The sequence below is a fragment of the Falco biarmicus genome, chromosome 1 (assembly GCF_023638135.1).
Source record: "Falco biarmicus isolate bFalBia1 chromosome 1, bFalBia1.pri, whole genome shotgun sequence".
NCBI lineage: Eukaryota > Metazoa > Chordata > Aves > Falconiformes > Falconidae > Falco > Falco biarmicus.
In genome coordinates this window covers 48,750,495-48,764,234 of record NC_079288.1, presented here as the reverse complement: position 1 = coordinate 48,764,234, position 13,740 = coordinate 48,750,495, and the positions used below count along the sequence as shown (strand labels likewise).

The 13,740-nt window shown below is 37.6% G+C and overlaps 1 protein-coding gene across 2 annotated transcripts in view; it reads left to right on the top strand.

The window, feature by feature from the left end:
- Positions 1–13,740, top strand: part of GUCY1B1 (guanylate cyclase 1 soluble subunit beta 1) — a 43,506-nt gene that overhangs the window by 3,052 nt on the left and 26,714 nt on the right. For both annotated transcript variants that reach the window (XM_056347926.1, XM_056347927.1), the window contains one exon: positions 13,180–13,280. Coding sequence is in view for 1 of the 2 variants with exons in the window: in XM_056347927.1 (XP_056203902.1) it covers positions 13,180–13,280 (101 nt within the window). In the remaining variant the exon portion in view is untranslated. The remainder of the gene's footprint in view (positions 1–13,179; positions 13,281–13,740) is intronic.

The following is a 13,740-nucleotide window of genomic DNA, read 5'->3' as shown; positions in this document are numbered from 1 at the left end:
TCACATACAGCTGTTCTGTTCTCCCTGAAGTCATTGCAGAAGATGTAAATCAGCATTGCAGACCTCTGGATTGTGATTGCTGAGTGATTCCCAAATGCTAGTGGCTGAACTTGGAGTTAATGTTTATAGAAGTGAAAAGAAAACATAGAACTGAATAATCCAAAATAATGAAACCAGGTCATTCTTCAAAAAAGTATGTTCAGAAAAGTTAAATACTGAACTGAAAGGGTATGCTTCATTTGCAGCATGAAGACTCTTGTCTTCTCTGGCTTCTTCAGTCAAAAGTGACACTGTGTGAAATTCTTAAATACAGAATTTGAGAGACCAGATAGTTGAATTTTATACTTTTATGAGAGTGGTGTTTTCATTGCCATCACTTACTCTTACCTGAGTCAGGGTGATGATTTCAAGTATCTGTTTCTGCTATTTCATTCATTTTTCAACATTCTTGTGAAAATCCGATCTATCTGAAAAATATACATACTGATTTTGTTTTCAAATGTCCCAGAGTGGTATTCTGGGAAAGTTAGACGCCATGGTTTTTTCATCAATTTTTAAAACAGAATGTAACTAAACAACAGACTTCTTTTTTACACATCAGGCAACCTTTACAATGAGGCACTAAGCTCATGGAAAAATTAAAGTATGTACTTTGAAATTTTACTGAATATAATTTTTGTCAGCTCGATGGAAATAGGTCTTCGTTTTCCTGAAGAACTAGAATTAAAGTGCTTAAACCCTAAACAGTTCAAGGCCATGTATTTCTGAAACAACACTGTTGATCCCAAATAGGCTGCATTCAAAATAAGGTGAAGAAAGCTGGCATACGAGTGGTGAAAAGTAATCTTGATTTATGGAGCCTTTATTAATTTTCTCAGCCATAAATTCCCCAAAATTTGTTTCTTTTAGGTAGTATGCATGGAATTACTGTCTATGTACCTGTCCAAAACAAGAGAGACTACCCACATTTAAAAAAAAAAAAAGAAAAATCCAAGACTTATGAAGTTCTGTCTTCTCTGGTGTGTTTTTGTGGTGAGCATATTTAAATAGGTGTGTGCTTACGTATTTTCAAAAGGGACTTCTATCATGATAAAATCTGAGCTCTTCTGCAACAGGTGTCACACTTGGCTGAGCTGAACAGCCAATATATGTGAAAATCTGAGCACTCCATTCAGCAGCTTGAAAAGTTTAATTCTGTAACGAATGTTAACAAGGATGTCTTCTTGAAACATCTCCAGGATAATATTTGGGAGCTAGAGCAATGTTGTCAGCAGGAAGTATGTAAATAGTCATTTATCCTCTCTTTCCCAACAGTATCCCTCTGTGTTTGATTAAATGAATACAGGGTTTTCCCATGGGCTCCTAAATCTGAATTTAGGCCAGGATAGATGTTCAAACTGTGGCACTTTCAAATAAATTGCCAAGAAAAGGAATGAGATCTCAAATATTTCATTAAGAAATGCATTAAAATGCTTCATTGCAAGACTGTAGAATAAATTAGTATTTTTCCCACAGAGGTATGTGAAAGATAAAATTTTGGGAAATGAAATGGCAGTCAGTCAACTGCAGTCTTCATCTTCCTTCTGTTTCTATGGTAGATGTTCCCACAAGAACATGTGTAGCCTGATGAGCATGGGCAAACTAGAACAGGAATTCTGTGTTTGCAAAAAGTAACTATCTGGAGGTCAAACTACTTTTTAATTGATTCTAGAAAATAATATCTGTGTCGAAACTTGCACAGTAGCAAAACAGGCATTTTGTGCCTCAAGACCCATGTATCCTTTGCTGGCTGTACATTAGCGTGGATGCAGAAAGCAAGTAATTGTCTTTGTTTTCCTGGTGCTCAATGCTTAGTGTAGAATTAAGGCATCACCCTGCCTTTGCCCTTTATTTGTCCTGCTTTTGTGGGTTAAAGCTGGCACGTACTGTCCACACAGGCTCTTAAATGTCAAGAATCCAGGGAGCCTGCAGGGTAGCACAAACGTTACATGGCCCCAATGCTCTCGAAGTGCACACAAAGGAGGAGTGAAAGTCAATTGCTAGTCCTATGTGGAAGGAAATTATTGTTGTTCTCCCCCAGACTTTACACATTCTCACCTACCAAGGCCTCAGGCTAGTTGAGTGATCAGAATTTGTTTTCTGTAACTGTACTGTTAGGGTTAAAATGGTGAAACCCTGAGGGTTGAGAAATTATTCTGGTGCAATATAAGGGGAAGGCTTCTCTCCTCAGTTTCAAATTGGGTTTGACTTAAGTGGTAGAGAACACTCTACAATTTGCGGGAGTGAAATGAACTGCAGGGCTATCGTTTGCTTTAACAAAACTAAACAGACACAAACTACTGCATCATATCGGTAGAAGTTAACGTAGGTCAGACTTTAGATACTCAGTGAGGCTTTTGCAGTAAAATGTAGATGATCTAAGAATACCTGTTTGTTGGGTAACTTTTCAAAGGCACTCGTGTTGTTGCGGGTTGTCTAGTTAAGTCAGGAGAGGTAGATGCTTTTATTCATTTATGCATTTAATGATGTCCTCCACTGATTTTCACTAGAATTTAGATACTTAGGAACTCACTGACAGGATATGATGTTCTGATTAATTTTATTTGCAGTTATATTCCAAAGTAGTAAATAATATAAAATCAAATAATAGCAAATGTACTCAACTCTGCCTTTAAGAATATATATTACAGTTTTTTTTACAGGGGAAATAACTCCATTTTTAAAAAATGTGCATTGTTTCCTGGGACTTTCTTGATAGTAAAACCTGCTCATTGTTATGCTTCTTAAACAAAGCAAGTAATAAAAACCATTTTGTAGCAGAATAAAGGTACTAGCTTGACTTACTGTGTCTGAATAACAAGTACAGAATGTCATCTTGTCAAAAATCTATTTTTCTTCTTACTAATATGGCAAAACACAATTTACTTTTGATGACAGATCCTATAAAATCAAGGTTTTGGCCTATTACTGTTGCTTAGGACAATGTTTAGAAATAATAACAATTCATACTGTAGTATAGTTTGCCTTTTCAGAAACTTAGAAAAATATGCACAAAAGCTGTAATAAAAGACTATTGTTACACTTGCAACAGTAAACTCTTAAGAGGTGTTGGAATTCAGATAATGTGTAGGTCTGATGTTGGTGGCATGTAAAGTCCATGGAAGGTGGGTTTCGAGCACAAGAAGTGCTGAGTACCTTGAAAAAACAGGTCCACCTGTCTCAAAGCAAGCACCCAAAATCAATGAAACCTGTTTGATCTGTGGTAGTCTTGCCACTTTGAATGGAAATGGTATAACTGGCCTCATGACCTTGTTAGAGAGCTAATTAATGGTTGTGCATGCAAATAATATAGGGATCAATTCCACAGGAAGTCTTGCTAGAAAGGAATAATTCTGTCTTCAGAGCTGGATTGGAAACCTGTGTTGTAAATCAAGCCTGAGGTTATATATCAATGAACGGGATAAAATAAAATATGCAATAATTGTGCATTAAGTGAGTAGGATCTGGCCTCAGTACTGAAATAATCGGTAGCCTGGAGGAAAAGGAACAAGTTCTGTGGGCTCATGGGGGTGACTGCCAGGTTGTGTCATTCAGCCTTGGGGGGAGGCAGGGGAACATGGCTTGGAGCAGACTTCACTGATGTTGTTACAAGCGGTACCGAAGTCCATCTTTCATGCTTTCACAAAGCAACAAAAATCCCTCGTCAAATGCTTGTGGCTCTTTATGAGACACTAATTTTATTTCTTCATAATCATTCTGGAAAATGGCATGTTTTCTAAGTTTTCAGTTGACCTTAGCTTCTATATATAGGACAACCCTTTACAAAGCATGTAAACCAGTATCATAGTCTATGCCAATCTGTCTACAGTATTAAAAGTGTCACTTCTGCTGGGAGAGAAGATGGATAATCATCAGCTTAGAATGTAATGTTTTTGGAGAAATTATATTTGTATATGTAGATACATATGCATATAAATATTTATGTGTACATGTGTGTGTGCGCCTGTGTGTACGCATGTTATATCTACGTAACCACAATGTGGCCTGGGCAATAAAAATGCAGACTGAACAGGAGATAAGAATCAAAGATCTGTACAAAATGTGAGATCTGGGATTTCGGTTAGTTATCAAGTGTAGCTGAAGTGAGAGAAAAGCTTTCCAGTTATTTGTGGTATGTTTCAACAAGGTCTGAGTTGCAAGGGAACCTTGGTGCCAGACTCCTTTTACACATCTAAGTGTAGGCTTGGACATGCTAGGACTTCAGGGGTCTTTGATCCTGTTAACATATTTGGGGTTTCTCCCATCAGTTTCCTGGCTCTCCTGTTCCTTTCTGACGTACTTCTTTTCTCAGGAACTGCAGAAAAGTCCAGGTGGCTAACAAGTGGCTTATGGATTTTACCACACAGGCACGTATAGCTGTGGATGGCAGTGGTGGAAATCAGTCCCATGTGAATTGTCTCTCCCACTTCACTGAACTGCTGTGAGCTTGCTCGGTATTGCCCTTTCCCAGCCCACAACTAATTTATTATAAAGAATGCTTGCTTTACAGTTCATCTAAAGTTACCGATTCTTTTGTGCTCAAAAATGTTGCAGACATACTGTGTTAATTATCTTAATTGTTTTCTCACCATGAACACTGACGAAAAACCAGATGATTCACTAGAGTTTTAGATTGGAAGTTCATACTTTTTTTGGGTTGTGTAGTACCCTGTTAATTGCAGTGGTCTGTGAAAAAACATGAAAATTGATTTTTCACTCTCTCCTTAGTACTGTGTGGGTTTACCTAGTGCTGAAGATGGAGTGTTCTGTTCAATCTATCTCATAACAGTTCTGAAAAAAATGCAGATTACTTATAAATAGATGTCAGAAAGAGACTTTGGAGAACCATTAGTACAGTATAACATCTAAATAATGAGTGTTTATCTAGCAACTGGAGTTAAGCAGGAACATTTGTTGTTGTTTATGTTTCTAAGTCCTTATTTCATATTATTCCAAAATTCGAAGCAGTATTTTTAAAGTTTTATTAAAACTGGTGCTGAATAGATGATTCTTCATGGGCCTGGAGGTTAATTTCACAAGACTTGTAGGGTCAGGACACTGCACTTCTGTTCCTTCAATTCCTCACAGTGGAGGGACCTGCTTGGAGGTCAGGAGTTTAAACTGTGTGGATGTCAAATTCTTTAATTTGTTTGGGAAAGACTTGGCTAAAAGGAAGTAGTGGCATGTTGTGAGACACGTTGTCAGTGTTATTGCAGTATCTCTCAGGTACTTTGCAGTTTTCCCAGAACCGGGAAGTGCTTTTAGACTTGCCAGGATACCAGGTGTTGTAAACATATCACTCACTCTTATAAATGAAACACTTTAAAGAATATTTTGTAAATACTGTTCCTTTTAGTCCACTTACGTAGAAGAAGTATTACATATAATACTAGCTTTATATTTTTAATAATATTTTTAGTATTTTGAGTAGTAGCAAAGAACTTGTACGTTTGTTAACTGTATCTTCTAGGATTATCTTGTTATGAAAACTTACATTAAACACTCTCATATCCAGCCTGTGAAACTGGGAAATAGCTCAGAACTCTGAAGTCTATAAATACGCCTATTTACTTTACCCAGAACATCATTTTCCTGGACAGATTCCCATTTTTATTTAATCTTGTAACTTAATATAATTTATGTTTTTCCCAGCTGGGTGTTTTGAAATATCTCTGGCCCATCCACAACATCTAGAAGTCTTAGGTTGGTTTTTGTTTTTGTTTTTTTGTTTTTTTTTTTCCTTTTGGGAGGAGTGAGAAGAGCAGTTCAATATTTTTAATAATTTTTAGCAAAGCATCTTTGTGAAATACATGAAAAAAAGATGAGAAGTATTTTGAAAACACAAACCACCTGTGAATTTATATAAGGAGCAGTGAGTTTGCCATTTTAAAGAGATGCAAAGACAATGATTTTGGTTTCACTGATACCATCTTTAGTTCTGACAAATGTAATTCTGTTTAATAGTGTTACTCTTGGAACTGAATTAAACTTGACATGCTCCTATCAGTGAGATCAGAACCATGCTGGGTTCCTAAGTGCAGCAGTGTTATTTTGTTATTAGATTGTTTTGACTGGTCTCTTCAGTTTAACGAGCACTTTTTCCATCCATGGTACACCAAGAACAGTTAAGTACAATGGTGGCAAAAGTCCCAACAGAAACAATACCTGTCATGGAAGAAGTCCTAGAGGTGGTCTTGGAACTAGCTGTTGTTGTGGTGTGTTCAAGGTGACACACCCAGGGCATGCACTTCATACTGGAATTTTGATAGGAAGAGATCCAATTGTACTTTGGGGACACTAGATGGTCTGTTAAAGTGACACCAACAGGTTCTAAATAATAATGTTATATCACAGAGAAGCCTGTGCATCTTCAGGGTACAAAGTAATTGTTCCATGCAGTCTTGTACCATCTTTTTTTCCTGTTTATATCCATTACGTTTTGCAATATTTACCATGTGCTAAGTTCTGAAATGGGAAGGGTTCTTTTTCTGTAAGAATTTCTTTTTTTATTTTATTACAGCTTTATGATTTACTACAGAGACAGGATAGCAAGCACTGCTTCACAGGAATAAACAAGTTCAGACAGCAGCAGCCAACCTTCTTGATTCTGATTTATTCAAATTCCCTTTAAATGCTACAATCTGACTGCAAAATCCATGTTATGCAGATCGGGCTATATAAGTAAAACCAACCTGATGTGACATCTTGTTCAACTGTGTCTGTAAAATCTCTAAAGATGGTAGAGGAGGTCCTTACTACATCAAAATAGAGAAACTTTTTTCGTCTATATGAAATACAAATGTATGCGGTCTGTGGCTTAAAAATCTGCAGTGCAAGATGCATTTTGATTTTAAGAATGTTTTTTTGTCAGAATGTTTGTTCACACTTGATATTTCAGCCATCTCTGTGAATTATTAACATCACCTTTGAGCGTTAGTAGTGTGTTTTCGCATACTAAACTAGTTTCACAATGGGAAAGACTTTGAAAGGGCCCATTGTACACGTGTAGTATCACCTGTAACACTGTGCTGTGCTGGTAGACCAACAGCAGTCTGGGGGCTGCTAGCATGACTGATGGAGGAAAGTCCACTTAAATACTTGATCCTGCTTTGATCTACTCAATAGGAATTTTTCCATTGATTTCAAGGTCAAACCTGTATGTGAAAAATGGCCTCTATATAGCTGTGCTATTTTCCATTGTGCAATGGTTGAGGTTCTTTTTTTTCCCATGTAAACTTCCTCACATTAACCTGGATAATACAAACATTCCGGAGGAAAACAAAGGTATTTTAGAAAAGTCTGGGCTAGAGTCTTTGTTTCCCACAATTTGAATAGCTCTGTAATCATTCAGAATTAGAGTAAATAGAAAGGGCTGCCAGACCATAGCAGTTAGGACAGGCATAACATAGGATGTAAGTTTTGAACCACAAAATACCACATCCTGTATGCTGACAACAGGAGTCGGTTTAGGAGTCGGTTTGGGCAAGAGCATTAAAATCCTGGTTTTTAAAAAGTTTTAAATGTAAGCTTACTGGGGAGCAAAGTAAACCCTTCTTTTCTCTCTAGAAATGTGAATGAGACATAAATTGTAAATTCTGTTACGTTTGACTAAGTAGTTGTTTTGAAAGAAAGGCTGTACAAAAGTTAAAAGTTTGCTACTGTAGTGCTGTTCCTTCACTACAGAGCTAACTAGGGCTTGGAAGTTTGCCAGAGCTTGTTGCTTTTGGGTCATTTCCAGTCAAGCCCTTAAGAAAGTCACCAACATGTTATTGCTGTTAATACCTTTGTGATCAAACACTGTGGTCTGGAGAAAACATTAGAGCTATGCTGATTTACTGCCATAATTTTATTTGGTAAAAAACTGGGAATAAAGACTGCAGCAAAACATTTCAAGGGAAATGCCACAGTTTTTCATAAAGCTATGGATTATGAAGTTTTCCATGAAATATGGTTAGCCAGATGTAAATTCCTTGCATCTAAGGATGCCATGTTATATTGCAGTTCTAATCCCAGCTCGTGAACAGTCTCTCAACCAGGAGAGGGAAGGTGAGAACAGGTGTGGTTTTCTGGTCTTTTAAATTTCACATACTCAGGTTTGTAGCCATACCTTATTGTCCCACACCGGCAGGTTTGCTTTCATACGTGGTACTTGTAGATTATGGAGTTAAGAACAGCTATGTCACACCGGAGGAATTGCTGTTGATGGACAGCCAGCCAAGAGCAGCTCCACAAAGCTGACAAAGCAGCCTCACTTTTAGTATTAGTTGTAAATATTTTCATAGCACTCTCATGTATTTCTTCATATCAGCCTAGCTGTAGAACCTGTTCCTTCGTGTAAATGCCGGCAGCTTTGGTGGATCAGGTAGGTGTCAGCTAATGAGATGAGGAAACTGCAGCCATGAGGAAACAATTTAGAGACTGCCCATTCACCTGAATGAACGTTTCAATGACTTTGTCCTGTTTCCTAGACTGCTGGTGGTCATGACATGGTCAGCCGTTCTGGTGCTGACAGCAGTGATGCTATGCTCTCTGAAACAAGATTGTTAGAGGACTTGCCGTTTTGTAGACTTGCGGAAGGACAGGTGCCTCTGTAAACCCAGTTGTTTTCACATTGCATTGGCCATTTTGGATAAGCTCACAGCAGCATTTCGCCATCACGTTCAGTCTTAAGTCTATTGAAGTATTTCAGAGAGAAGGACTTTTGGATGGTTCTCACTGCTGCCAGATTACTGGGGGAGGCAGAAAGGCCTCAGAAGGTGCATCCCAGCTCCCTGGAGGCAGGGGACAGGCTTCAGCTGCCTGCACTGAACCGTCTGTCCTGTCCTCTGCCACTCTCTCTGGCTACACATTCTGTACACCCAGCAACTTCTGTGACCAGGGGATGAAGCAGAGAGGGAGATCCACCCAGAAAAAAAAAAAAAAACCCAGAAAACCGAGTATCTAACTGAATTATATTTCAGCTCAGCATCTAGCTGAACGGTTGGGATGGACCAACACAACAGAGCCTAGAGGTATGGGGATGGAGTTTTCCTGGAAAGGAAGAAGAGTGTTCTGGAATTTCAAGTGCAAGCTTTAAAAGTGCCTTTTACCTTTTGATGCAGGTTTAGATCAGACATTGTCATGGGATTTGCCATATTTGTAGGACAAGCAAAGAAATTTTTGTCCACATATTTTTGAGTGAGGAGTGTAATCCTCTGCACGAGTAAATATTTGAATTGACAAATTTTCTAGAAAAAAATTCCCCAAATAAGATTAGCTTTTGTTGGATTACATTTTTTTTAAAATATATTTTTCTCTGTCTCTACTAAAATAAAAATAACTAAAAGCTAGGACTACTTTGTGGTGGTGGTGTATTAGCCTGCAATACAAGCACTGGTTCCTTTTCCCGTACTGCTGGAATCCCCAGCAAGACTGCTAATACTGAGGAAGAGAAGCCTTAGAGCAGTGAGTTTCACCCCAAAAAATTTTATTCAGGGAATGCAATGTGACTGGTAATAGAACTATTTGTTGTCTAACTTTATCAATGAAGTTATTTTAATGGGAAATACATCATCAAGGCTACAGAGGACATGGTTACTAAGTGACCCAAAGGATCTAGAGAAAACTGGAGAAGAACAAAATAGCTACAATAATCTAAATGGAATAGGCATTGAAATAACCAGTGATGATTTTAAAAAGAGGTGGCTTAGAGAAACTGCAGGCATTGAAGAAAAACTTTGAGAAAGTAAACTAAAGACAAATTAAAAAAAAAAAAAAAAAAAAGGAAGCATGGCTTGGCACATAGAAGGAAACAGGAAAAGTTCCAGTCAATGTAGTTGGAAAGAAATGTAAGAAGTTTTGAAAGAGATACCAGCATCATCAAACTGGGTCAATTTTTAAGAGAAAACTCTCACACACACATATTGTATCTACTGGATTGTGCAAGTATGCAGTAGTTTTGAGGATGTTTGTTGCTTTTCCAGATGTTTGTGTTATCCTTGTGGTTTGGCTGAGAACAGAGACTAAAAGCACAGTGTGTATCAGAGATGTGGGAAAGTTTGTTCACGCTTTGCAAAGCTTCCTTCCAAACTGTATCTGACTTCCAGTTATGTATCATATTATGAGAATCAAATAACCGAGATGGTTTTCTTTTCTCATATTAATTTCAGTTCTTAAGAAATGTGGACTCTACCTTCTTGTTTCTCAGTGATCTCATATGCTTCAAGACGATGTTTCCCACTAATAACTCCAGCTCTCCTCCTAGTTAGGAAAAGAAGGAAAGAAGGAATTTGTGTTTTCAGGATTCAATGAGACTTGATATCCTGCAGGCTGATCTGGTCCTCTTCCCCAGCCATTCTCCAAAAGCTTCAGAAGTACTATTTTGGAGTATGAAAATATTTTGGAATATGAAAATAAATACCTCCATTAAGTTAATTAATTCTACATAAAGGGAACATCATTATGAATGAAAAACATTATGTAAGATGTTTAGTCTTACCTCCTCTGTAGCCTTGTCATATTACTTTAGGAAAATTGCTTAGCTTGTTTTTAGCTCATTATGCTCATTCTTAGATGGAGTATAAAAATGTATATTTCAAGTAGCAGTTACAAGACTTCATTAATTAATAAAAAAAGTACATATATTTTTTAAAAATAAAACCAATGTAGTATAATTTTTGGTCAGCAGTAAGAATGAGCAAGATTAAAGTAAGATTAAGAGGGGAAAAGAAATACGGTTTCCAGACTTCCATTTCATAAATGAACAGACTATCAAAGACTGATGTTTATTAATTAGAGAGTTAAATGACAATTTATTTTAGGTCAATAGAATACTACCATATGAGATTGCAATCAGGCCTTAGCAGCAGTACCATTTGCCATCTACCAGTTTTAAGATGAACAAGAGTACTCAATTCTCAGACCTCTCTCCCCTTTGAATAACTCGGAAGATGTTTGTTTGTATGGCTGGATAATTCTACTACACTTGTAAATGCTTGAATTGTTGTGCAGGCTTTATTTCTTATTTTTTATTATTTAATTTTTAAAATAAATTCTGCCTGCTCTAGAAAATTAGAATTTGATTTTTGGTCAAAGACTTCTGTTTTGATTGATGGTTGATCATGTTATGATGATGGAGCAAAGATTTTGATATAAAAGGGGATGTAGGATTTTACATAGTAGTTTTATAATCTACTTCTTATAGGTTTATAGTTTCTCTGATGACCATTAGAAATTTAGAGCAGTTAGAAATATTGGCTCTTAAACTGTGTTTGAACCTTATTTCAAGGAGCATTTCTATCCTACTCTGGTAAAAGCCCTTCATTGTCATGGTGCTAGTAAATAAGTTTTTAATCATGGTTCTTTTCCATTTGTACATTAGAAAAATAATTATTTCAGTCCTGAGTTGATGAATGTCTTGATTTGCATGACGTGCTTAGTTTTTTATACAGAACTGCCTCATTGTCTGTCTTGATATTTTTACTAATTCTAAGGCTTTTTCAGAAGAACAACTCCCTGTACTAATTTTTTTTTCTTGTGACATAAGAGGGTGTGATTCAGTCATTCTCGTTTAGGCTTTCCTACCTCTTTGCCTTTCTTTTGTCTTTCTGAGATGTTCTGCAGCATGGAGCTGTGTTTAGATGAAACAGTGTCTTTTCTTTTTAATGAGGTAGCTGTGACCCTTCACTTGCACAGGTGTTATTGATGCCATGATCATATTAGCTTTGCTGAGCCAATATACATTCTAAGCACGTAAGTTAGAGTATGAGTACCTACAAATGCCTCCCCTTTTGTCACTATTTCTGCAAAGCACATTGTCTCTGTAAAGAGTCATTGTAGGCTAGACTGCAGAAGGTGAATATAAAAAATGTTCTGAGAAAGGAGACTGCTCTTTTGCCAGATGAGGACTTCAACAAACAGAGCATGGCTTCATCAGGGACCATAGTGTGCCCCCCTGCACGTCCCCCTCTCTCTGCTGAAGGAGAACGTGCCAGGGGATGAGGAGCAAATACAGAATGTGACTTGCACTTGCAACAGGGCAGAGTCTGGGTTGTGTCCGTTGGGATGCTCTGTGCGCGGCAGCACCAGCAACACGGGGCAGTGGCCCTTTGGGGTCCTGGGGTCTGTCTGGCCGTGAAGGTGCTCCTTGTCCTTCTCCCAGGAGCTGGGACTCAGCCAGCACTGCAGCACCAGTGGCCTGGCTCCTGTGTTAAGCACATGGGGTAAAACAGGGAGGAAGGCACTTGTGGGCTCTCCCTAGTAACTCACTTGTGTCAAATGCAAGGCTTGGAAGGCACAACAGTTCATTGCCTAGGACTATCAACTTGTTTTCATCAGGAAAAAAAAAAATAGCTTACAGAGTTGTGCTGCCTTTTCCACAAGATGCTGACGACTTCAGCAGTTCAAGCTGAAGAGATAATAAATGGTCCTGAAAAGCAAAGGAGTAATTTTGTCTTGATTTTTTACTTACCACCAGTAGTAAGTATGTATGTGACATGTGAGAATTGTTTCCCGTAGTGAAGAAATGTGTATTTTTATTGTGCTTTAGCTAAATGGTGACACTTCAGTCATGAAGAACTGGTGTGCAATGCAAAAACAAGGCCTTAAATCCTAGCATCCTTTTATTTTCCTATCTACTGAACATGTGCAGAATTCTGAAAAAAGGATTTGATTAGGTACCTATATCTGGATTTTAGATTCCTCTTTGAAGATATGTGCAATGGTTGTTAAAAGCATGCCATGCCTTTTGTGGATTAAGTGTAATCAAAATTGGAAGGAATGAAAATACTTGCTTAAAAAGTGTTTAAAGAGCCCATCTTGGCCTTGGATATTCCCCTGTTTTAAAATGCAACTTCTTTCTTTATTAGTACAGCAACTTCTTCGGGAGGTTTCTTTGTGTACTGAAAAAATATGTTTATTTTCTCACAGCTAATTATTATTTTCAGAACACACATGGTCTGAAATATTTGCATTGTACCTTAGTATGACTCTAAGATATGGAACAGATTTATTTCTAATTTTCTTAAATAACTTCTTAAAGATAGAACCTACAAACTTATTGTATTTAAATATTTAAAAGACTAGTACCAAGCAAGGTATATGAATTTATCAATATCGTGCTTCTCCCTCAACCAAGAAGATTTTATTCTATTTCCTTTTTAGGAAGGAGGCACAGCTGGATGAAGAAGGACAGTTTCTGGTCAGAATAATTTATGATGACTCCAAAACCTATGATCTGGTTGCAGCTGCAAGCAAGGTCCTTAGTAAGTAATACAGGTCCATTGATCACAAAAAGGATAATCCCCCCCCCCCAAAAAATCTGTGTAGAGAGAGAAAGAGGATATAGCACAGAGGAAGTGAAAACAAGGTATTGATCAAAGAGAGAATTTTTAAAAAATCTCAGAAGAAAGATTTTTTTGTTCTTTATCTATGATATTTTTATTCCTTTTATTCCTTGAAGTGATTTTTATTACTTCCAAAGTATTCCATGTCATGGGTGCATAGAGCATGGTCAGTGTTACAAGCAGGCATGAAATAACAATATATACTGCCTTGCCGGTACACCCAGGTTTCAACCACTGCTGCAAGAGCAGCCCATGGATGAGTCCTTGACCTCTTTGCTGACCAAGCATGCCGAGCTACAGAAATGTTTGTGGCATGGGCACATCTCATTCACATCAGCCATTGATCTGGGTTGCATTCATTGTCAATCAGTGCAGCTCT